Source organism: Chaetodon trifascialis, chromosome 17, assembly GCF_039877785.1.
Source record: "Chaetodon trifascialis isolate fChaTrf1 chromosome 17, fChaTrf1.hap1, whole genome shotgun sequence".
NCBI classification, from domain to species: Eukaryota; Metazoa; Chordata; class Actinopteri; order Chaetodontiformes; family Chaetodontidae; genus Chaetodon; species Chaetodon trifascialis.
In genome coordinates this window covers 11,740,601-11,766,029 of record NC_092072.1, presented here as the reverse complement: position 1 = coordinate 11,766,029, position 25,429 = coordinate 11,740,601, and the positions used below count along the sequence as shown (strand labels likewise).

At 44.4% G+C, this 25,429-nt stretch overlaps 3 protein-coding genes across 4 annotated transcripts in view; 1 reads left to right on the top strand and 2 right to left on the bottom strand.

Moving 5' to 3' along the window:
• Positions 1 to 1,510: 1,510 nt before the first annotated feature.
• LOC139345519 (ankyrin repeat and IBR domain-containing protein 1-like) lies at positions 1,511 to 19,266 on the bottom strand. Of its 2 annotated transcripts, XM_070984150.1 has the most exons (21): positions 19,091 to 19,266; positions 14,671 to 15,014; positions 11,519 to 11,690; positions 11,262 to 11,393; positions 10,376 to 10,567; positions 8,793 to 8,910; positions 8,444 to 8,664; positions 7,764 to 7,852; positions 7,520 to 7,664; positions 7,085 to 7,245; positions 6,519 to 6,607; positions 6,119 to 6,249; positions 5,853 to 5,987; positions 5,635 to 5,721; positions 5,438 to 5,504; positions 5,012 to 5,157; positions 4,171 to 4,349; positions 3,994 to 4,045; positions 3,782 to 3,835; positions 3,502 to 3,625; positions 1,511 to 3,121 (listed from the first exon to the last, which is right to left on the bottom strand). In XM_070984150.1, the coding sequence occupies exons 2-21, from the start codon at positions 14,856 to 14,858 to the stop codon at positions 1,608 to 1,610; spliced, it is 3,996 nt and encodes a 1,331-aa protein (XP_070840251.1). In that variant the 5' UTR covers positions 14,859 to 15,014; positions 19,091 to 19,266; the 3' UTR covers positions 1,511 to 1,607. The 2 variants fall into 2 exon arrangements, with proteins under 2 accessions (XP_070840251.1, XP_070840252.1); XM_070984151.1 differs by lacking the exons at positions 3,782 to 3,835; positions 19,091 to 19,266 and having other exon boundaries at positions 14,671 to 14,940.
• Positions 7,212 to 25,429, top strand: part of uqcrb (ubiquinol-cytochrome c reductase binding protein) — a 140,375-nt gene continuing 122,157 nt past the window's right edge. Inside the window, exon 1 of the mRNA XM_070984155.1 lies at positions 7,212 to 7,219. The gene's annotated coding sequence lies outside the window, so the exon portion shown is untranslated. The remainder of the gene's footprint in view (positions 7,220 to 25,429) is intronic.
• LOC139346214 (receptor-transporting protein 3-like) lies at positions 20,227 to 22,489 on the bottom strand. The gene is made up of 4 exons (XM_070985176.1): positions 22,374 to 22,489; positions 21,826 to 21,997; positions 20,459 to 20,997; positions 20,227 to 20,303 (listed from the first exon to the last, which is right to left on the bottom strand). Exons 1-3 carry the CDS (start codon positions 22,387 to 22,389, stop codon positions 20,655 to 20,657), a joined length of 531 nt encoding a protein of 176 aa, XP_070841277.1. The 5' UTR covers positions 22,390 to 22,489; the 3' UTR covers positions 20,227 to 20,303; positions 20,459 to 20,654.

The following is a 25,429-nucleotide window of genomic DNA, read 5'->3' as shown; positions in this document are numbered from 1 at the left end:
TTCTCTATAATAAGAAATAAATTTCAAAAAGGATAAATTACAGTTAAAAGCCCATCTCTCATCCATCCAAAGCACGCTGTGCTCGCCATCAGTAGTGAAACAGATATGATTCAAATTAAATTTGAGTGTTTCCTTCGAAAGTATTGTCTGATTGCTTTGGCTCAGCTTTCACGACAGATTGAATGTGCAAAGAGACAAACACTAAACTCAGTCCTCAGAATACAGACACATCATTTCAGAGTGAGTTTTACTTCTCTTTACTAAGCACACAGATTACTGAGTGAATGCAACTAAACTGCTCTGCAAACACTGACAGTGCACTGAGTTACAGTCGTGTAATAAAGCCGTTCCCAGCGTTACAGTCATATACTGATGATTGCACTGTTTTGTTCAGGGTTACTGTTTGACGGGCTCTATTAGAAACCGTTTTATGTCAAAATGCGACGATTACATTTCAGCAACAAAAACACAACATCGTGATGCTCTGATACCTGATTTGATAAAGACGTATTTTGAGTCAATTTGCAGCCCAAATTCTCTGTATCGCAGTTAGTGTTAAGATGGTTTTGTGAAAAGTGAGCGAAAGCAAGAGTAAAATACAGCAATGTGGATGAAAGCCCATCTCTAGATAGAGACAGAACTGTTTGGAATGGGTGGCACGGTGGCGCAGTGAAGAATAGAGGGTTCAATCCAACAAGCGCCCACGCTAAGGGCTCTGCTCTGTAGCCGAAACTGACCTCCGACCTGCCTGTGCAGAGGGACAAGACCATTTCTCTTCTGATGAGTCGTACAAAAGAATCATTACCGTCATAAAATCCAGCTGAGCATGTCGTACTAGCATGACATTTACTGAGCAGACAGGTGTGTCGTCGTTCTTTATAGCCTTCCAAAAGGCAAGATCAGTAGTGTGTTTGGCTCTCTAACGAAGCAGGCACAGTGTGCGTGAAGGTCCAAAAATCAGAATTAGGCCCTCTGATTGTACAGTACGCTAAACGAGCTCCGTGGTTAGAGCTTTCATCGTATTTGGCTCTAGGAGCTCTGAACAGGCTCGTGGTTGGGTCAGTGTGTTGATTAAGTGTGGGTATACGAGGCAAGTCTGGATTCCAGCATGGTGAGCACCAAAACTTTCCCCCCGGACAAACATCTGTCCAAACTAGAAGACAAATAGGAGGCAGGGAATAAATAAAATGTAAAAAACAGAAACATGTGCAGCATTTTATGTATTATGATATCAGTAGCTTTCCATTGATGAACTCTGTTTTAAACACTCGTTTGTTTCAAAGAATGATTTGTCTGTTTTTTCGAGCAGACAAAAGCACTTAAAAAAAAAAAAATCAAAACGCGTATGACATCATCTTTACTGGACAAAGTCCGCAGGGTTTTATGTCCTCTCTAGATACAGTATAATACACACAGTAAACACTCAACTCCCAAAGACCTTCATCTCTCACTGAGGCATCACTGTTCTATCCTTTATTTCTCCATCAGTGCTTCTCTCTCGTTTCCTCATGTTTGATTTTCTTTCCTCTTTCACTTCCATCTCTCTCCTCTCTCTTCCTGTACTTGGCTCAGCCTTCTCTCTCTCACTCTCTCTCCACGTCGTTCAGTCACACCAGGTGCACTTGCTCCTCCCACTCCTCAGGTGACTGGTCCCCCTCTAACTGAAGGATGAGGTCTAAGTCCCTCTCTGTGGCCGAGGCAGTGTGTGCAGGACTGTTTCCACGTTGGGGGTGTGAGCACGGGTGTGTGCGCGCTTCGTCCAGCGACAGGTCAGCCACACACCCTGCGTCCACACCCTCCTCGCCAGCCTCTAGGTTTTCCAGGGCCAGAGTGCTGGGCCTCGACGTCTTCGGGCCCTCCGCGCCCGCAGTACCTAGACGAGGGCTCGCCGACCCTCTGCACGCTTCTAGCTCGCCCTCCAGGGGCTGCCAGATCGGAGCAGGGGTCACATCTCTGGAGGTCTGGCTCTCGGACTCAGTCTCAGTGTGTGTGTCAGGGGAGGAGTCGGTTTCTGTGGTGGGTGGGGAGGGGATGAGGGCCAGGCTCTGGGGGTTGTTCTGGGGGTTGATGTTGTTGTTAAACCAGGCCATTATGTTGTCCAGCAGCTGGGCACTGGCTGTGGGGTCCAGGGGCTCCAGACTCTGAGGGTCGCTGGGGGTGAAAGGGCCCCCCGGGGGGATCACCGGTGAAAGCAGCAGCTCCGGCTCGAGCTCTGGAGACGGGAGGCACAACTGGGCAGGGGGCTGGGGGTCTGATTTGTGTGGCCGTTCAAGAGCGTAGGCGGCAGGACGCTCCTGAGTGTAAGAGCTACTGTGTTCTGGGCAGGGGCTGTAAGAACTGTCTGGTTTCGGGGTGCTGTCATACGTGGCTGCGTGTTCCCGGTTATACGAACTCGGATGGGCCGGGTTTTGGGTGCGTTCAAGTGTGCAGGAGGCAGTGTGTTCAGCCTCAGCTGAATAACCACTCGAGTGGCAGTAACTCTGCTCTTTGCCGTCATAGCGAGAATCTGTGATGGTGATGTGGTCAAGCATATATGGAGCGGCGGTCAGTGCATTCTGGTCTTGTCTATGGCTGCAGTCGCTGTAAGCAGGTTCAGTGGCGTAGGAGGCGGTGAGTGTACTGTGGTTGTATGGGTGGCGGGAGCAGAGCTGCTCCTGTGTGTGTGTGTCCAGGTCATAAGGAGTGGTTATGCTCCCTAGTTTCATAAGGCTGTCTCCCAGCTCCAGCAGCTCTGCACTGAGGGAGGGAGGCGGGGGAGGGAGGGGGAGGGAGCTAGACGTGGGAGGCTGGGAAGTGGAGTCTGTCCTGTTAGGGGGACGAGGAGGATCCAGGAGAGAATTGGGGAAGGAGGAGCCTCTGGCTCCTGGTGGGCCGTCTGTGTTAAGAGAGTGCAAAGCGACATCACCCAGGTCTCCTGCGGGACCCAGTCTCCTCTCCTGTCCTCTGTCCAGTCCACGTTCCATCTCCACTCTCCCCTCCACCCCTCTCTCCAGGCCTCCCTCCAGGCCCCGCTCTCTGCGGGACTCCTGAAGGGACAGCTGGATGGCCAGCAGGATGTTTGGGTCATCTTCATCCAGCGAGCCCAGCGCTCCTCTGCGGCCATCACCTCTCTCTGGAGCTTCTGGAACACAAAGTGTCGCATTAAGACAAGGACTGCTTTGTACGGCTCGATTGTAAATTGATCTCTGTGACCAATACATCCGTGAGCTTCGACCAGGCCGGATTTATGGAGCAATAACTTAAAATCTCATTTACTGGTTGTCTGGTGTAGTGACAAGTCAAAATTTATTGATGGAGGCAAAGAATGGAGCTGGATTCAGATCCAGAGTTTAGGGCCAATACATTTCTATAAATAAATAAATCATTGCGTTCAAGTGAAAATGGTACAAAATTGAGTTCATGTCCAAACTGGCCCACACTGCGTACACCTTTTTGCCTTTTGGATAATGTTTCACTGAAATAAAGGTCTTTACATACAGTACATTACAACGTTTTGCAGACCTGAGTTGTCACTCCTCCTGCTGGTCTCTGGCGTGTTGCTGCTGCTTCTAAGGCTGTGCAGACTCAGCATGTCTCCTCTGCGCCGTGGTCTGTGTCTGCGACGGTACTGGATGTCAGCATAATCCTGCAAAGAGCGATTCAAGCTGGGTTATTACACAGCCAACTCTAAAAGCTGTGTTGTAAGTCGATTTTGTCTCAAGTAGGTTCACAATCTTCAGCACAGAAAACAGAATTTAGCTCATGCATATGCACGAAACCGCTAGGAACTGTGGTGCGTTACCTGTGACTGCCTCTCTCGTTCTCCTGCTCCCAGTACAGAGTGACGACTCCCCATCTTAATACACACAAGCAAACTCAGTCAGCTGCAGCCGCAGTCATGCATTAGGTCACCAAGCGCAGGTTTAGGGAAAAGCATTAGCTGGGCATGGACGACAAAGTTAGCTAAAGAAAAAAAGGTAGTGTTTCAGTGGTGCAGGAGGAGTTTCTGTTTACCTCAGGGGAGGCAAAGCCAAGGTACTCCCAGTCCCACGATCCTCCGGGGTAACTGAAACAAAAGCAAACACAAGAACGTTTGATAACAACGACACACATGAAGCAGATAACGTCACTTCAACATAACATTCAGTTGCTGTGCAGACCAAGCCAGGCACCGCGAGTGTTTGTCCTTACTTCCTGCGTGGTGGTTCAGGAGAATCGTTGGGAGCGACGCCACGAGCCACTGACGCCAGGAATTCTTGTCTCTTCTGCTGCACCAGACGTGCCGCGCTGATTATCTTGTGGCAGGGCGTCCTCAGGTACGGCCGATTGACCTTCTGGGCCAGATCCTCCACCACCATCTCCAGGTCCGTCTGGGAAGAAACAAAAGACAACATGTTAACTTCCATCAGCTCAGAGGCTTAAGCTCCAACTTAAAAAGGGTTTTGTAACTCATATGTAACTCCTGCTACTATAGATAAGACTTGAGCTGAGTATTTTCTTAGTACTCTTCATCTCACAGGGCACTTCATCACATTTTAAGCCTATTCAAGTGTCTGAAAAATAGACGAAATGGATCTCTGGTGGTTCCAATACTTCCTCTTTGCTTCACTGTACTTCATATCAATTACTACAATCTCAACATTTTGTAGGACTAAAAGAAGCATTATCCCACAATCCCTGATGATATCTGAGAAACACACAATGAGAAACTCACCGTTTCCTCCACAATATTGCGAATTAGGGATGTAGGGATGTTAAGACATCAAAAACTATATATATCTGTGTGAATATTTCTGGATTTTGTTGACCCTTTCTTCTGTCATCAGCCATCACCATCAGGCCAAAATACCAGTTTGTTATTCTAGAAATACAAAACCTAACAGTCAAATTACGACAGGAATTTACGAACAGTACTTTGTTTGTTTGAACCAGTTTTAAAGAGCACAGCAATCTTTTGGGATCACTGGAAGGGTTTTAAAGTTGTTCGTCTTGTTCTTGCAGAGGATAGATAAATGTCACAGATATATATTACCTGCATGAGCTCAAATATCTCTTTCTGGGTGCTTCCTTGCTGCAGGAAGAAGCCGTATGGATAAGAGCACTTCAGGACACGTCGCGTCTTCAGCAGCTCACACACACCGTCCTCAATGAAACGCGTGTCTGGAGGAGTGCCTTCACCTGGACCACATGAGACAACGTTAGCTGAGCAAAGACAAAGTGTATTTTTGTTTTATTTTATTTTAATAACAATTTCAATCTCTTCTTTAGTTAAGAATTATAAGACACTAGTACAGTCGATTAAAGTCTCTGCCTTTCCTGTGGCAGTAAGGCTAGGCGCTAACAAAACAAAACGCTCCAAACAGGTCGTACTGAAGCAGCTGACAAGCAGCTAACTCAAAATCCATTCTGATGCAGATCTTCCCAACAAAAGGCGGGGCTCAGTGTGACAGAGACTTACGACAAATGAAGGCTCTGCTCAGCTGCTCCATCTTCTCTTTAGCTGTTTTCAGCAATTTCTGCTCCAACTAACGGGAGAACAGAGAATCATCAGGGCGTGATCATCAGATCGTGATGCATGTAAGAAGAAGCGCTGCAGAAATTCAGGCCGGCTTTGCACTGCTTCAAATGCGCGCGCATGTGTCCGGGGTGTATTACCTTATAGCTGTGTTCATGGTTCTTGAAGCGAGTATAATAGTGCATGAAACGATCCAGCTCCTGAAAACTTTTGTGCTTCTTTTCCGCCTGTAACAAAATGCAACTCGATTTCATTCACATGGCTTTGTGTGAATATAATTTATGTGCATGTTTATATCACTGAGAGCTTGTGTGTGGTAACAGACTGTGTACTCTGTGTTGTGTCTGTGTGTTTATACCTCTACAGTCATCTCCTTGGACTGCTCCTCTAGCTGCTGGATGACCTCATAGCGAGTACAGCGATAGTAGCCTCCTGTTGATGAGCTGTGCTTCTTCCACTCCTCCAGACAGATCCAACAGAAATCATACTTACACTGCAGAGGTAGAGACAGAGCAGAGTTTATACAGTAAATAATGAAATAAAAATACAGAATTCATAATAGTCAGTGACAAGAACTCTATCTGTATAAATGATGACACACGGTTGAGAGATTAATGCGTATACCTTGGCACACTGCATATGGTTGCAGCCCTCATTCTTCTGAATGGGTGACTTGCAGTTGGCACACGGTTTGGAGTTGGTCAACAGCCACAGGCAGTTAGCAGCATCCTCATAGGCCTCACTCACACCCGCCACTGTGGAAAGCACACACACACAAACAAACAGACACACACACATAAGCAACATCTCAGTTGTCCCACAGCCGCCCTGCAGGTGCACCCTGCGGCATCCACATTTGGCAAATATCAATGACCTGAACACCTGCCTCTACCTTATAAAAATACATTAGACACATCCTGGTAGGCCGTCCTGACAGCTGCTGTCAACTGGCTTACTGAGGTACAGCTAAAATGATCCCTGGTAACACTGAAAAAACTGGGAAAACAAACAGAAACAGACGTACACTCCTCAGGCTTCATCTCTGTGACTTTCTGGAGCCAGTTTCTCCACATCTGACAGTCACATGGCTCATGGGCCTCGCCAAGGCACTCCCTGCAGACAGGGACGGTGATAAACAGAGAATTAGGTGCAGTAACACACAATGAGACTAAAACAACAAAACTTGTTACTCATTCCTAGAAAGAGAAGCAGAAAGAGAAGAGTATGGAAAAGGCACAGACTTGCTGTATATGCCTCTGATGGAAAAAAAAACTTTTTAGGTCAATTTTGTGTGCAGTAATAAAGAAAAATGAGTTTTCAACAACATTGGTTAATACTGTCAAGCCCTGAGTGAACAACAATGTTGTTCAGCACAGTGGCCTCTTCTTCCAGCTGTGGAGGCAGAAAGAATGTGGTTTAAATGCTACATTGGCTTATACTTGAACAAGGGAGATTTGTGCCTGAGACAAATGTGACACTGGGTTTGCTAAATGACACGTCAGCAACAATGTCAATGAAACACGTTTAGTGTTTTTTGTGAGAGGTGCATAATTGTTTGTGTGCAAACAGCCGATGAATCATGAAGTGTACCAGCAGAAGAGGTGACCCTTGCCACAGTCTACAGCCGGGGAGGGCAGCAGGGGGAAACTCTGTGGGTCACTGTCCCCGGGGCCTGGTCGGGTGAGCCGCACTGCTCGCTCACACCGTGCTGCAGGACACCAGCGGATGGCAGGATTGTTTTCCACAAACGCCTGCATCAGGGAGGGAGGAGGGGGGAGAGAGAGTGGGTGAGAACACAGATAAATGATAGTGGTAGAGAAGGAAAACAGAACACAAATGCAGAAGTGATTGGGAAACGCCAGAAAAAACAGGAAGAAACAAACAAAATTTTATACAAACAGGAAGCAAGAAAACATACAAGGTATGTAAAAAAGCATTTTTTACGTGTGTTACACTTTGAGGACACTAACACCAATATCTGTATGAGTATGAAGTTTTTTTTGTCTTTTTTTTTTTTTTTTTTACCTTGATGTCAAACTGTAGATATCTCTGGTCCATCTCTCTGGAAACCACACTCTCGATCACGTGTACCGGCACCAACTGGTAGCACTCATAGGCCGGGCAGAAGATATTGTGTGCGTCACCCTCTTGAATTTTAACATTGAGGAACCTGAGAAACACACAAGTACCCATACAGGACAACTGATACATGAATGTTCAAACACACCAAAGCATGAAGCATGTACACACAAAAAACACAGGTCCCTACCCTTCCCAGCATGCTCTGCAGAACTCGTGTCCACAGGACATGTCCACTGGATCCTCAAACACTGAGATACTGCAGAGACAGATTCCACACTGCAGAGAGACAAACACATCACATGACGTGTCACATTTAATTATGAATTATTAAACTCCATTAACTTGAGGTTGTTGCTGTGTTGTCGTGTGAAGAATAGGACGTTTACTTGAACTTAGTCCCTTTTTGAGGTTGCTTCAAGCATTTTACACTTTACAAGGTCAGAACGCTGTGATAGCCTACAAGTTAAAACTCAACAGACAGACAAGAGGCTGATGCTTATGTGCAACTACAAAGAGCCAGAAGAAGAATCATTGCTTGGAAGACAGACCGTGACCTCTTTTGTTCTGGTAAGATTGGACATTAACCTGCTATAATCCAACAGATGAAACTCTTGGCAGTGTGTCAAATATCCAACTAGAACAAACTCTTTTTTATACACAGTCCATTCATTCATGCCATCCATGAATACATGGTATTCACTACATACAGGCCCCAAGGGAAATATCTTTTCAGTCTTCTTGACACCTCAAACTACCAAATAATCCTTCACTAATCAGCTAAATAATTCCATTCACAGACGTAGGTTTAAAACAGAAAACAGATTTGCTGATTCTTCAAGAGTTACTTAAAAGAAAAAGCCATCTCACTGTAGACAGGCCCTCTTCTCCAGGTGTGAGGCAGCTGTCGGTTGGGGAGGTGAGGGTGAGTGTGAGGGGTGAGCGCGGGGTCCTGGGGGTGCGAGGTGAGGGCAGGGTGTCCCAGGCGTTGTAGCCGCTGGGCGGTGGGGTGGGCATGGCCACACCTGAGCGCTGGCAGCAGCCCTCAGCGTCTGACATCCAGGCTTCCAGAAGCTTTTCTCTGTCCCAGTCTGAGAGAGGTTACACACACAAGTTTAGAGGGGTAATTTTCTGTGAATTTTGCGATCGCAATGACAGTTCTGTGAGGGTTTGTGAAGGCCTCATGAATGTCAACTTTCTCCAGCAGACAAACACACACCATGTGCTCGGAGCAGGGCCTCAGCAGTGAAGAGGGGGGCTTGCAGCATGTCTGCCGTCTCTACGATCAACATGTCCTTCAGCCTGCGCAAGTCCTGAAGCTTCAGTCCTTCATAAGGCTGGAAGAAACAGAATGGGAGAAATGTTAGTGAGATACAGGGACAAATAAAGGAAAAGGAGGAAGGAATGAAAGAGAGAATAGAGGAAGCAATGGGGAGAAACAGGAGGTGACGGCAAGAATTCTCAAGACAAAGAGAGCAAGGAGAATGTTTTTTAACAACAACAACAACAAAAAAAAAAGATTGAGATACGTTTAAAGAAGTGAGAAAGTGTGAGAAAAAATTCAAAGGACAGGGATGTGGGGCAGCACGGTTGGGGGTGGTGGTGGTGGGACAGAGAGATTATGTATTAACATAGATTTGGCTGCAGGAAGGAAGATCAAACCGCTATCAGCTGGCAGCAGCTGCTGCTAGAAGACTGTGCTGGTGCCCTCTGTGTAACTGGGACCCTGAGAAACATGAGGCGAGTGCGTGCATGTGCATGTGTGTACTTGTATTACTAGAATTGTAAAATCCAGCGTAAGCTGTGACCTATGAAGAGAGAACTTTGTGAGAGAAAGAAGATATTTTGGTGACTAATTGGTGACATTTGAAGGTGAGTGGAAAGAGTTCTCTAACAGGCACTGTGGAGACGTTTCTGTGCAGAAATTTAATCTGCTTTGTTTGTCCACTAAGCACTAAGATGCACTGAGAACACAAAAAAGCTTAGACTAGCAGCTACTCAGGTTAATGTATTGTTTGACATGTCTGGGCTGAACTCAGCAAAAGTAAATCCCATGTTGGACGAGGCTGAATCAGTGGGATTAATCTAAAACATCTTGAAAACACTGATTGCACCACTGATCTCCCTTTTGTTTTACTGTGCACAGCACTGAAACCTCGTCATCAGGCCTAACCCTGGATGTTAAAAAACACTCCATGAATCAGTCTGTTTGTCTTTGAGGAAGCACATTTACCTTTTTACCTTCACATGATTTTTCCTCTGTGTCTGTGTGTGTGTTTAGGAAAAGGCAGTTGTTTTCCCTGTGTAAACACAAGCTGATGTGTGACACACAATATTTTTTCAGGACTATATCAATATCACAGACTATTAGTGATTAAAGTTACCTTTTTTAAATTACTTTTGTCCACATTAATTTGTAAGCACCAGACACAGTTTTTAATTTATTTGACATTATGAGAGGAGAACATTGATACTAACACGACCACAAAATGTCAACGATGGCATGATTAAGTCCTTGATGTAAAGAGAGTAAAGATGTGAGAATCTGCGTAACGAGGTGACATCAAATAACCATCAAACACAGTCAGTCCAGTTGAACCATACCAAAATGAATCATAAAAATCACATTAACAGGAAAACACAGGCCTTAATGTTTCCCACCACTTTTACTGTGAAGTGAATGTATCAAAGTTGCACTACACTAACTTACTAAGATCTGCGACCTGAAAAAGCATAAAAATAACACATTTGTTTTAAAATGAGCCAGCAGGAAACTCCCAGATCTCATAACTGTGGTCTCACCTCCTTGTATTGCAGCAGGTTCGTTTCACCATGTGCGTCTGTGTTTGACTGCTGAGCTGAGGAGGAGGAGAAAACCATCTGTGACTCCAGGCTGAGGGCCAGCTCGGTGTGGTGATGCCGCTCGGCATGGTCACATGGCGTCAACTTGTCCTCATCCTCCACAAAAAGGTCCGCCTCGCTTTGGATTAGCAGCTAGAGGGAGGGACGGGGAGGAAGAAAGGAGAGAACAAAAGGAATGGGGAGGAAAAGGAGAGAAGTGGATAATGGAGGGGAAGAAGAAATTGAAGGGACTTGCAACAAAAGAGAACAAAGGAAGCGAGAGGCGAGAGCAAGTGGAGCAGACAAAGAGAAAACAGGAGGAAAGGGAGAAGAGGGAAAGTAACAACCAAGACGTGATGGTAGAAAACAAGAAGAAGAAGGCAGGGAATATATAAAAGAAGGAGAGGAAAGGCACAAAGTTAGAGCGAGCAAACACGGTTTATGAAAGAGGTGAATAAAAGTGGAAAGAAGACAGGGAAAGCAGTGGTGAAGAGAAACATGTTCAAAACTTTTTATCTTCAAGGATAATATCTGGGTTATTTTTCCCCAGGCTGCCCATATCGGAATTGAGCTCAATTTTCTTTCAAGTCCAGATGTGGTTTTTCTTGCTAATTCAAAAGCTGTAAAATCTTGAAAAAACAAAGAAGGAAGCACTACTTGGATCTGGCAGTAATGAAACACAAAGCAGATGCTCCTGGATGCAAGGACTGGCATAATACTGTCAGACAGATTTTACTGGCTCCAAAATCTTTGCCAGATCCAATCACACAGAGCACAGACAGATCTGCCACACAGAAAACAATGCTCATCCTAATGTGTAATTGGTGGCCCACACGCTTTCTCTCACCTCCACGCAGCTCTTCATGCCTGCAGCGGCAGCATAGTGCAGACAGGTGCTGTGGTGATTGTCGGTGGCGTTGACATTGGCCTTCTCGTACTGGCCTCCCTCCAGCCTGGCCCCAGTCCAGCTCAGGATCATCTGAGAGTGAGGGAACCCACAAATACACACACAACATCATTCATACATCAACTTTGTTGAAAGCAGTAACTTCATACGATGCAATTTTTCACACTGCCACTAAATTCTACTTTGCCTGCTCGTACCTGCAGGCAGTCTGCTCGACGCTGCTCGTCCCTCTGGGGTCGGGCCAGTCGTGGCGACAGTGCTCCCTCTGACAGCAGCAGGATCTGTGGGCCTTGGCACAGCACATGGAGGCACGTCTCGTTGTGCACATTACGCTTGTTGGGGTTCCCCTCTTTACTGAACAGGAAGGACCTACATATATGATGCAGGCAACAAAGATGGGATTAAATAAAACTGAAGAAAGCTTAAGGACAAAAGGAGTTCAGAAGTGTTCAGAAGTGGGGTGGAAAGAGAAGCAAGAGTGGACATAAACAGGAAGAAGGCTTAAATCAGACGGTGATAGGGAAGGTGGAGGAGAGAAGTGAAGCATACTTAAAGAGACAGATGTGGAGGGAGGGGAAGATGGAAGGATGGGTGGAGAGGACTAAAGGATAATGTACAGTAGTGAGATGGACTGTGAGATGGGTGTTGGTGGGTAAGAAGAACAGCAAAGAGAGAAGAAAGATGGCAGTATATTGACTATTTCTGTTTAACATCTCTGAGATAATGGACATGCTGGCTGGCGGGTGCACACGCACATACGCAGATGATGATGGATGTGCCAGTTGCGCAGGGAGCCAGGCTGTGGTTGCAGTTCTGTTTAGTAAATAGTATTTCTCTGCTCTCTGTCTGTCAAATCCTCCATTTACTGATTAGCTTAGCACTCTTTCATTTGGCTCCACCTGGTCTGTTTTTTTCCTCTCCCGGTTTCTTTCTGCGTTTCCATCATTTTAATGAACTTCTTTGAACTTTCATCTTTCCTTTCTATCACGTACTTGCTCCTCTCTCCTCCTCTGTGATGCCCCTTTTCATTGTCGTTCTTCCATTTCACATCCTCCTTTACATTCAACTATGGCAACTGCCTGTTAAACTGTAGAAAAAAACCTGTTTCTCTATCACTGGTACAACGTGAATAGTGGTGCATTTGAAAAGACCTTCTCACTAATGCAAATTCAACAAAAGAGAAGGAAATAATAGGATGTCATTGGAGTTCCACTGGTTGAATGCATACAAAAAAATGCTGCAGTACCTCTCCCTCTCTGCTTTGGAGGACAGATTTGGAGCAGCAGTGGCAGCAGGAGTCACTATTGAATTAGTGTTTGAATGTTTCCTTATTGTGCAGCCTTTCAGCCCATTCTTCCACTGCTGTCCAGCTCTTCCACTTTTGACCTTCCTATCCTGTCAACGACAAGCCCCTGCAGCCTAATGACAGCGCACTGCCAATTCACCCACACAGCAGTAATTACTAATTATTCCCCTCTCAACTACAGCCCAACACCCCCCCACGTACACATATACAAACACGCACAAAGCCCCATGTTCAAGATGGATGGCCCTAATATCAGTCTACTAGAAACAGCAGGCTGGAGGGTGTCACGTTTTGCTGCACTTGTCGAGCACCAAAGCTGTTCAGACCGTATAGTAATTTGACGAGAGCAGGAGACCTCAGGGGAGAGTTAAAACAGAACAATTCACACTGAAATTATGAATTAGTTTGCAGTGCGTGACCAAAAATGAACCAAACATGTCCTGCAGCTTGAGGACACACACGAAGATAAAAGGGAAGTTTTTGGGAAGTCGCTGTATGTCTTGGCCTTCTTCAAACAACAGGAAATCAATTGTTCACAATGAGCAACCGAGTCAACGTTGTTATTTGTATATTTCTAAGACTCAGTGTTCTCAGTTGTTGTGGAGGAAGGGTTACACTTCCTGAACTACACCCATTTTTACAGTAATAGGTCTACTTGAGACTTCCCAGTTTGCACATCTCATGGGAATACCGGCCAATCTGACCCACAGAGACAACTAGAGGACAGCAAATAAACAAGGAGCAGAAACATGTTAAAAATAATCTACAAAACATACTCTGCATCTATCAGCCCACGCTTGTCCTCTATGACTCTCTATTTTGTCTGAGATTTCTTGGCCGTCTATCTGCCTGCCTCTGTCCAATCGAGCTGCTGGAACAAAGAAGCATTTCCTCTGATACTTATCAGGAGCAGAGCGCTGCGTTCAGCACGCCTCTCTGGCCCATTATAGGTTAGTAGGAAAGGACACAAATAGCACACCATGATTCACAGCGTTATATTCACAGACTCGGACACATTAAGCAGTTGTGGAGTCACAGTTTCCCCCTTAAAACACACACACACACGCACACACGTGTGCACGCATGCAGATGCACAGATAATCGACTGGCCTTTTCAAACAGCTTCCTCTGAACAGCCCACCCCCAATAATCATGGAAAGAAAGGGTAAGAGAGAGGAAGAGTGCGAGGTGAGGACGGCTATTGAGTCACTGGATCAGCTGTCTCGGTCATGGCCAGCAGCCTCATTATCCCTGCAGGGGGTAAAAAGACACACTGGTGTCTTGCTCTCTGAATGTTTTTTACTTTGACCCCTTTCTTTTAGGTTGTGTTAGCCTCTGTGACTCCCCTTTATTGTTTCTCCTAAGGGAGGGTACGCTGGTGTGTGTACACCTGTTTCAAGCAAGTACGCATGAAAGGAAACAACCACTGAGTAAATTCAAGTCCCTAAAGTGAGAAGTTCCAATGCAACTAGTGTTTCTTTCACTGGCTCCTCTCAGCCTCCTAAATGGCTCGGGTCTTTCAATGTCCCATGTTTGCCACACACGTGTGCTCCTCATGACGAGCACAATGAACTTCATGAGTAAAACTGGTGCCCCTTTCATGTCAGACTCTCACAGTTTCTCATTCTCGTAACTGGTCCTTCTCGAGGCTGTGGTTTGCAGTTTTGTTAAATCAGTGTTGGTGTTTCTCATAGCTGAAACAAACTTCCTGTGTCTGGCATATGTTTTGAGACTTTTTACCCACTAATATCATTTTAATATGCAACTGGCCTCTTCAGACTTCTGTTTAATCAGTCTTCTTACTTGCTTTAAAAACACAATTATGAAAATGCTTTCTCTCAGAAATCAATGAAAGCTGACATACTGCTGATTGTTATTCAATATTAATATGACTCACTTACATAACTGCCTTTGTAACTGCGCTGGATAACTGCTCAACAACATTACAAGCCACAGCCTCAAAAATGGCCGTCAAATTTGATCAATGCTTCTGCCGTTCTCAACCAAATCCAGACAAAAAAAAAGAAAACACATTTATTTTACCTGAGCAGGCGAGTCATGGCGTGACGGCAGACGTAGTGCAGCGGCGTGTTGTGCTGGTACTGCTCTCCGTACGATGCATTCGGGTCCAGGCCGTCCCTGAACTGAGGGTTGCCCTCATACAGCTGCCAGGCCAGGGCCTCATCGCCACCCACCAGGGCCTTGCGGAACTTGGTGGCTGTGTTACCCATGGCTTCAAGCTTGCGAAGGGCCGCTGAAAGGGAGCTGCAGCAGATGCCTATCTGCCTTTCTACCTGCCTGTACCTCCCTCCTCCTCCTCCTCTTCCTCCTCCCCCCGTTCACCACAGGTCACAACTTAGAGCAACATGGTTCAGTGTTTTCCTACCCTGCAAGTAAAAGAGAGAGAGAGAGAGAGAGAGAGAGAGAGAGAGAGAGAGAGAGAGAGAGAGAGAGAGAGAGAGAGAGAGAGTGATTAGGAGAAAAGGATGGTGGAAAGCGGGCCATGAGAAGAGGAAAGAATTAGAATACATGGGAGGGGGGTGTAGGAAAAAGGAGAGGAAAAATACCAAGACACAAATTGGAGAGTGAAGTAGTGAGATGGAAAGGGGGAGGCAGTGAGAACAGCTCAATCAATCAGTTCATCCATCGATCAGCTGACGTGCTGCCACGAGGACGTTATCTTACCGGAAATAGAGGAGGAAACAGAGGGACAGAAGAAAGAAGCTAGAAAGACAAATAGATAATTATAAAGAGGGCAGATGAGAGGGGAAGGTTAGTGATATCCAAGCCATTGATTTGTTAAGGCAGTTGATGAAAGGCACGGTCAATACAGCTGGCCACTGCGAGTCCAGTTAGCTTGCATTTGTGATGAAATATGCATGTTTTAGGCTGTTTACATGCTTGTCTGCCACTGGTGATATGTGAGGCTGAGAGTGTGCGCTAAATCATGCAGGGCTAACACACTGGGTCAAAACCAGTTTTACTTCACCTCTCAGGCACTAAACCAAAGATTCACAAAGATCACAGCTATGGCGACTGCAGCTTAGCTACTCCACCTGCAACAGCTTTTAAACCACCAGCAGAGTCACAAGCTATCATTACCTTCCTGTCACTTTAAAATGTACTTTACTGGTAAGACAAGCATTTTTAATATCACAAAAAAACATGCAAAACAAAAGTAATAACAGCACGGTGAAAAGGAACAGAGATGAAAAACAAACCCACACTCCTTCTTGTCACATTTTGTACATATTCACTATTTTTATCAATGTGTTTCTACTTCATTTCCTTCCCCATCTCTCTCTCTCTCTCTCTCTCTCTCTCTCTCTCTCTCTCTCTCTCTCTCTCTCTCTCTCTCTCTCTCTCTCTCTCTCTCATACAAACACACAAACGCAGGCCGAGTTTATCCCATCTTTAGCACACAAAAACACACACCATTGCATCCTGTAATGAGTGGAGTCGATATGTGAGTGCATGTGTCTGTGTGTTGGGCCGTTGAGGGTATCATTACAGTCTTCATTCTATGGCCATCTGTCTGGCCCTCACAAAGAGCCTCTTTTAGCCCGGCTACAGTTGGCCGCTGGCTGGCCGGGCTCTGGAACATTTGAATAACGTGGCTGGCTGCCTCCCCTCTTCTGCCTCCCATTTCTATGCAGTGACAGACAGGGACACAGTCAGGGAAAACACACACTGACAGACGGAGACATACAGGCCGAACAGAAGCTGCTACCACTGGCGCATAATAGCCAACGTCTTGTAAGTTCTGCTCCTGTGATGCATTCAGAAGGCTGGGCGTGTGTGTGTGCGCGTGTGTGTGTGTGTGTGTGTGTGTGTGTGTGTGTGTGTGTGTGTGTGTGTGTGTGTGTGTGTGTGTGTGTGTGTGTGTGTGTGTGTGTGTGTGTGTGAGTGAGTGTATCTGGAGGGGCAGTGGTGGTGGTGGTGGTGGTGGGGGGAGTTACTATAGTTAATAGGTCAGTCTGTCTGCTTGGCTCTCTGTTTTGTGCACACTGGTTTACTTCCAGTTCACTTCACTCCTCTGTGTATCTCTGCCAGTCTCTCTCTGTCTCTCATACTAAATAAGGACAGGAAGTCGGGACATGGAGGAACTTTGGAATTCCAGCGATCGCGAGTCCTGCTATTTGCGCTTGGCAGCGACAGCGCAATTATGTAGTATTACGAAAGCTCTTTGAGCCTACACGTCATTCAGTGGTCGGGTGGAGTGAGCCTGAGGGAAGTGCTTCACTCCTTGTTGACTTGACACTTGTCCTGCTAGTCTGAAATCCAACCAGGAACAAAAGGTATCTTCACAAATTATGGTAGAAAATGAACAACTTTAAGCGACAAAGGCACCACAGGCCAACACAGAACAAGCCTCTAACACATATGGCATTCCCCATTTTAGGCAATGTGATAATCGAGACTTAATGACTCATGAGCTCAAGAATCCTCAACACATGAATCTTGTCTGGTGATTCCTGCTGACAGGAAATCAAGTCATGGCACTGTTGCTTTGTTGAAAACCCAGCCAGCAATACACACATTTAGTCAAAGCGAAACATCACAAGGTTTTACAAGCAATGTTGCAATTTATGGTGATTATTTTGGACGTCTTGGTGCTTTTCATATATACTGTCTACACACGGGGTTAGACCTAAAATAGTCAGTCAATAAATTGGTCAACAGAAAAATCAATCTGCAACTAATCTGCAAAAACACACATAAATCTCTTTTGCCAACATCTCATTTGTGAAGATCTGATTAACTTAAAAGCAAACTTTCAGTTTTGGACTGCTGGTTGAACAAGACATTTGAAGGCTTCAGGAAATTTGTCTTGGGCAGTATTTTATGGCATTTTATTGACCACATGATAATTGATTAATCAATAAAATAGATTTAGTCAGATTAGTGCTGCAAATACACATTACTTTGATTTCATTACTTTCATTGTCATTCAACAAAATGTAACAATTATTTTCTCAAATAACTGCTTAATTTCTCCAGGACTGCAACAAATGATTATTTTCATTGTCAATTAGTCTCTCAATTATTTTCTAGATTAGTTGTTTGGTCTATAAAATGCCAGAAAATTGTGAAATCTGTGTCACCCATGATAACATCCCCAAATGTCTTGTTCTGTCAACAGCCCAAACATATTCAGTTTACTGTTATAGAGGAGTAACAAAACCAGAAAATGTACACATTTAAGAAGCTGGAATCAGACATATTTTGACTTTTTTTTTTTTCCCACAAAATAGTTGATGATCAGTTCAATAGTTAACAACTAGTTGATTGATCATTGCAGCTCTAAATGGCTTGGTCAATGAAATGTCAGAAAATGGTGGAAACGGCCATCAAAATGTTCCTAAAGCCGAAGACAATGTCTTAAAAAGTCTTGCTCTGCCTGACCAGCATCCCAAAAACCCCAAAGATATTCAGTTCAATGACTTGAAACAGAGAAGAGCAGCAAATCTAAACTTTTGAGAGGACTGAACTTCAGAGTTACGCTCGATCAATGCATTTAATGGTTACAAATGATTACCAAACAAAAGTTGCTGATTAACTCTCTGCTGGCAGAACTAATCTTTCAGATTTAATGCAAACCAGCCATTAGTCGCAAGTCCTGACATGGGGGCTGACTGTCAAGATATCCATATCATACTGGTACGTATCTCAGACTTTGACAGTCCTGTTGTGATCAGCTACAGCTGAGATTGATCAGGGACTAAATCCAAACAAAAACACAGCAATTCAGCCCCCACCTGTCAGCACATGAAAAGTCAAATGTACCCTGCTACTCTCACTGTTTCACGTCTCTAAAAGAAAAAGACGCCCACCGTGGTGCCATCACAGTAATCAAACTTGCTGTCAAGTCATAACACCTCAGCCCGAGTATGGCTGCTGTGTAAACTGACAGTCAGGTTGTCAGAAGAGATATAAAACTTACATGAGGGATCCAAAGTCTGGCAAGAGCTGCATAATGAGATGCAGCGCAAGTTACTTCACCAGCACTCCGGCATTTACCAAAATTAGCTGGGTCACCGTGTATCAGCTAAATATTCAGGTCAGACCTCGTGTGGTTACCCCTGAAGAAGTGTGTCAGCATGAAATGGAGCACAAAACAAACAGCAGCCGACTTCTGCCTCTGTTTCTGTCCATGCGGCCCCTCGGTTAAAGCTCCTTTGTTCAACACGCTGACAGTCTGTGTGAATTACTAACCCAGCTGGAAAGCGAGCGGTAGGTGTAGGTTGCCCGAAATGCTGCCGACAAAACGTGTTACCTGGGGTGTTAACGTTTTCCCACGGCTGCCCGGGAAAACGTTAACACCCAAAGCAGCCCACCTCCGTGCCGCTACCGAAGCTAGCAAACCGCCTCTTCCAGGTTTACGTTAGCGCGTTAACGTTATGTTAGCCGTAACTACCTCCCCTCGAGCAGGACAACATCAATTCTCCGCCGTTTTACTTACACGGTCGTTTCACTTGGTCACTTGGCGCACATTCGGAAACCGTCGTAAATCGAGGGCCATTATCTTATCACTGTCATTCGCATCCTCGGCTGCTTTTCGGCTGAACCATCCTCTCTGACACCGGACCCGGCGGGGACGACGATGATGCTGCTGAGAGCGGAGGGGCGAGACTGACTGGATCGCTTCAGTATGTTGTTGTGGCTGCCAAAGAGAAAAGCGAACTGCGCATGCTCGGCACCAACTGTCACGCGGAGGGCTCTTAGGCTCTCACCTGATTGGTCGGTTGTCCGGTTTCTCTGGGTGGTTTTGTTTGGTTTACTCTTTTTTGCAGATAACCTTTCTAACAGGTAACCTTTGAATAGCAGCTTTAACAGGTGAGTTTTAATATTTAGACATATGAACATTAACTGAATAATTGGAAACTATATACAGGAGGAGTCAAAAGTTTGGATGCACCTTTTCATTCAATGTTTTTCTTTATTTTTATTATTTGAAAGTTCAAAGTTGAACCAAAAATCTCACATTTTGACCCAGCAGCCCAAAGTACAGATTTTACTTGTGTTTCTTGGGCCAAACAATTCTCTTCTTTTTGCTGGTCTCCTTCAGTGGTTTCGTTGCAGCAATTCAACCGTGACTGCCTGATTCCTGCAGTCTTCTTGCTATAGTCCAGGTGACGACTTCATGAAGCTGCCTACCACTACCACATAAATGGTAACCACAAAAGTAGTGAGCCACTACAGCAATCCAATAATGTAGTGTGTTTGTTTGTAGTGTGTAGCAGTGTGAACTGCAAGTAAAGTAGTTGAGTAAATGTACTTAATTACATCCCACCGCTTGTCCTCCACACTCCATGAAATAATCATGCTCAAAAAACAAATTAGTGGTCAAACTTTATTAGTAGCAACAAAAATACAAAAAGAGATACAAACTGACTTACTTACTATAGCAATCTTTTTATTGGTCCTGACAGGATATCATCTTCATAACGCATAATTAACCAATACAATGACAAAACTAACCAACTTCAATCAGCAATACTTGGAAAAAAGGGTATGTCCAAACTGCCAAGGAACCTCTCAAGCAACCAGTGCACTACTTGTCAGTCTCTCTCTCTCTCTCTCTTTCTCTCTCTCTATCATACACACACACGCACACACGCACACACACACTTCTGTCCTTGAGAAGACACTGATTGACATTCCCTTGTTCCTTACTTAGGGTAACCTTGATCATTACGGCTAAATGTCTAACTCCAATCCTTAGAGTTAGGCACAATATGGCTGTACAAGTACACGCACACGCATACGCACACACACACACACACACACACACACACACACACACACACACACACACACACACACACACACACACACACAGAGCCCTTACCCTGATCTTAACCCAAGTAATCATCGAAAAAGTTTATGATTTACATTGGTGGGTATTGTATTATGTCCCCATAAGGAAAGTGAGTCCCCACAATGTGAGTAATACACATCCACACACTCCCACACTCACACACACGCACACACACACATACCCACACACACACACACACACACTTCTACTCATCCTGACAGCAAATTCCCATAATGCAGGCCTCACACAGGGAAGACTCATGTGGTTTGGTCCACACCTTGGTGGAGCATGTTGACGAGCCACCATCATCATCATCGTCCTCGTCTCCATAGCAGTTCTTGCGGATCTTGCTGAACAGCCTGAGCAAGGCTTCCTCCACCTCCTTCTTGGAAAAACCAGGGAGATCAAACTCATCCTCTTGACATCGGCGGCAGGCCTGTCCAAAAGGCCGCATGATCACTGTCCCCCGGTCACCCCGCAGCCGGTAGCGGAACAACACCACCACCCGAGCTGAAGGCCACGTCTTGTGGCAGGATTCACACTGGAAACTGTGGGAGAAATGAGAAGACAACAAACAGGAGTCAGAGGTTCCTCAATTGTTTAACTAACATTTCAATTGAAGTATAACTCCGAGGTACTTTAATTGATACTTTATACTTCTACTTCAACACACTTTGGTGGCAAATATTGTACTTTTTCCCTCACTACATTTATTTGACATTCGTTGCCAGTCACTTTACAGATTTAGATTATTAATACCAATTACAAATTAACCAATAAATTCTGATGCAGTATAGGTTAAACTACCAACAGTATATACAGTATATGAATTAAAATAAAACTCATTCAGCAGCTGCAACATTAAAGCAACATACACATTAAAGCATTAGTAATATAATCTATTAATAGAAAATACATGATTCTGAAATAGGCTGCATCAATACTTTTACATATATTTGATGATGCAAATATTTGTGTACTTTTACTGCAGTAAGATTTTCAATGCAGGACTTTTAATAGTAACAGTGTATTTTAGTTGCAGTATTGCTACTTGTACTCAATATCTGAATACTTCATACGAATCTTCTGAGTAGCCTCAAAGCGGGATGGCTAACCCGCTTTACCCAGGGTGCAGTACCAGATGTCTCCACAGAACGGCACTGTTTTAACAATGCATGTGACCTGCTCCCTGTCATAAAATGATTTCATCATGTGATCTGGCATGAATTTGCAACAAGGAGGAATCCGAGAGTACATAACAAGACAACCTGTGTATCCAACCAGCTACTATGACAAACAACAAGTTTTTTTCCTATCACTGTGTACATTTTAAAGTGATATATCCTTATACTTTGACAATATAGAACAATACATACTTTCCATATGCACAGTGGCAGTAGACCTTCCAGCCTCTCTTCTTCTCCTCCTTGGTGACAGTGTCTGTCTGGCTGTAGTTAAAGTTGAGACTCCACTGGTCTCCATAGTCCAGCTCATTACCATCGTACAGCAGTTCATCAAAGGTGTCCATCCACAAGGAAGGAGCCCAGTCTGCATGAGTGACGAGCAAAAATAAATAAATAAATAAAAATAAAAATAAAAATAAAACTTTATTTGAAGTCCACACTGCTCTTCATGAAATAATTGACCAAACTGTCAGCAGTGAGCAGGAAAGGCAAATAATCTCAGAAATGGAAAAATAAATGAATAAATAAATCATTTACGTATACATATACCCCCACTTTTGTCAGGTCTGCCTTTTAGAAATCAGTCACACCCTTCTTCCGTCTTTCTCAATAAGATTTTACACCTCACAAACACTGCAAATGCTGATGCTGCAACAAATAACGTCATATTGACCTAAACAAATACAGCATAGGACCAAATAAAACAACAAATTATAGGAAAAGTATTTTTTTTGTGTTACCTGTAGATCTGCTCATGTTGTTTGCTGATCTAATATCTAGTCTTTTCTTCCTGGTAGATGAGGCGAAGCGACGTTTGATTTCTGAGTGTCGCCCTGCAGAGAGTCCCTATTTGTTTGGTCCGTCAGCAGTTGATAATCTGGAAAACGAAACTTAACATCATACTTTCATTTTCCATGCGATGCGTTTAGGGCGCACTGGTTTGATGATGCAGGCCCGGAGCAACATCAACATCAGCAGCCTTAGGAAGCTTCAACACGTGAGGGTATTTTATCTGATCACACTGATCACAGATAATTACCAAGTTAGGTGTTAGTTCATAAACAGGCATCATGTGTGAAACCAGAAAGTCAAAACATAACTGAATATGTCAGTAAATAATGGTGGTCAACGAAACATAAAGCTTGATTCCCTCTAATGATAAACTTTATCTGTATAGTAGACTCTAATCTAACAATCAGTGGATAAATTAAGTATTTAAGTCCTCAAAGAGCTCATTATATTTTTCAGCTACTTTGTTTTTCTATGTTTTTAGTGTCATTTTCCCAAAGCAACATGTCCTATTTTCCTCATAATGAGATATAGGTCTTCATTTACGTCGATCTGTTGTGTTTATGTAGTTTTTGTTTCATTCCCAGCAACGTTTGCCTGTGTGATGCAGCTCTCAGCTGACACACTTCAGTTCAGTACAGCAGGGGGCAGTATAAGACAGCTGGTTGATTGTGGACATATCTGCAATGCATTTGGTGGCAACTTTTGGTGCATGCAACAAGTATTTCAAGACTTGGTGTCCTGGGATTTCCCATGAGCCAGTACACATTTCTCAGAAAGGCTAACTGGATCAGCTTTGTGTCGGTATAACAATAAGTAAACCTACTTTTAATATATGAGTAACTTGAGAGTCACTGCCATCAATCAAGGTCATCGCGGTGACCTGATGAGCTCCACAGATTAAATTCTCAGCATAATTGTTGTGGGTTTTTTGTCTTGTCTTTTGTCCCTTCTTCTTGCCATCGGTGAAGTAATGCCAGTGATCAGCCACACACACACACACACACACACACACACACACACAAAGAAGTCAAAATGTGATCTTTAATTCATTCCCTATAGCCCAGAGGACCAATTTTGCCATGTCAGAAAAAAGGATGAATAAAGGACCTGTTGCTCAACTAGTTACTCAGCTGAAAAAATCAAACAACAATTAAATTCAAGTTTCACCAGTTTCACATATGTGCACTGTGTGTTTCTGTTCCCCGGAAGTATTTAAGTGATAGATCATTTACATAAAAAAATAAAATAAAATATGAATCCTTCATGAAGACTATTTGAAACAGGCGCCCTGCCCAGCTGAGTTTTAACTGTTTTGTTAGCCGCTCTGTTTGGGGACTGATATCCATCAGTCCTGTCCACCTCTGGATCTACAGGTTGTTCTTGCAGCCCACATGACATTACCGGAAATGTAGGACAAGAGTTATTGCTGTAAACATTATTTGGAGTCACCTGTCTCCTTGGAAAGAGTGTAAAAATGCTGTACCTCTGAAGTGCTTTTCATACCTTAATCTGTTACAGAGCTTCACTGGAAAATAAAAAAAAAGTGTGGTTTCAACTTCAAACACATTATATCATCTGAACTTTCTGTGAGAGCCAAGAGTGCTCCCTGAGGAGCTCGAGCACAGCAGGCCTGCCTGGTGAAGCCTGAAACAAAGCTTTGTATTGAGTGACAACCCTTCAGAGCTAAACCTATTCTGAATTTTTGATTTTTGATTCAGATATTTCACTAGGAATCAGCATGTTTGCTCTTGCGGGTCATGAAATATTTGTTGCTGTTTCAGTAGTAAAGGAGATATAATTCATGCCTGTCTGAGAGCACGATGGTGTCGAGCTGGTTTGAAAGGCCATGCTAACAATCATCATCATTTCATAGCAGTGGTAATTATAGCATCAAAATGACAACACCTGTCACAGGTATGCAGTCAGTTCTCTCTCTCTCTCCTACACACACACACACACGCTTATTTACATACTTAGTATAAACTAAAACCTTGCGCACACCGTGGGGACTTTCCTTCTACCTGAGGTGTTTAAAGTTCACGATGATGCTCCACCTTGGACTAATGCTTGTCAGAGTCTCCTGACCAGGTCTCGAGCTCTGGTCAAAGCAGGAACACACACACACACACACACACACACACACACATAAACACCGCAGAGACTTGACCACACACACGTCTGGCTCATAAGACAAATCTCATTTAGGAGTACTTGTCAGTGATTATTTAGGTGGTGCCTGTTGTAATGTCACAATGGCAATTATGGAATCTGGTCTCTTAGTTACACACACACACACACAAACATATGTATATATATACATTCTAGCAGTATTGTTTCACTTTCTTGCCTGTTAACAGATAGTTAGCAGAATTATTTTTGCAGGATCTTGTTCTGTGTCAAAGCAAAGGGCCTGCACATGATGCAGACTGAAGACACTAAAGGTGAAATGTCATTATATGGTGAGTGGCAATGGGAACGTGGTGTCGTCTCACTGGCGTTGTGAATCCTTGTACACACTGCCAGCCCATATACTGTACAGTACTTGCATGTGTGCACCTTTCCTCGCGGCACAGTGGTGTCAAAATGACCTCACAGCCCCGGGCTCCAGAGAGTCACCTTATACTCAGGTGTGACATTACAGCGTGAGAAAGGCATGCTGGGAAAGCTCACAGGGCCTCAGAGATGCATGCAGGCTCTGCCCAGAGAAAGATAGAGAGACAAGACAAGAAAACCTCTTTGCTCAGCTCTCAACTGTGCTGAAGCAAAATTCCTGTTGATCCAAGTAAATGATGATTAACTCCTCAGTGAAAACAGCCGCATTAGCCGTCGACATGCAGCAAGCACATTAAAGTGGAAGAGGAAATCTATCTATCTATATACAATGTGATACATGTGAGACAGGGGACAAATTAAAACTGAACTGAACTGAATCATGCAGTAGGCTATGGCTCTATGCAGTCACCCAACCGAACATCTACAGGAGATTTTGGGCCATTTTGACCAA

Coding starts and splice junctions, on each gene's coding strand:
- LOC139345519 (XM_070984150.1), bottom strand. CDS start 14,858: ATGGGTAACACAGCCACCAAGTTCCGCAAGGCCCTGGTGGGTGGCGAT. Junction 7,853..8,443: donor GAGAAGAGGGCCTGTCTACA/GTGAGATGGCTT, acceptor GTCTCTCTGCAG/TGTGGAATCTGTCTCTGCAG. Junction 3,122..3,501: donor CAGGAGGAGTGACAACTCAG/GTCTGCAAAACG, acceptor TTTGTGTTCCAG/AAGCTCCAGAGAGAGGTGAT.
- LOC139346214 (XM_070985176.1), bottom strand. Junction 20,998..21,825: donor TGCCACTGTGCATATGGAAA/GTATGTATTGTT, acceptor TTTCTCCCACAG/TTTCCAGTGTGAATCCTGCC.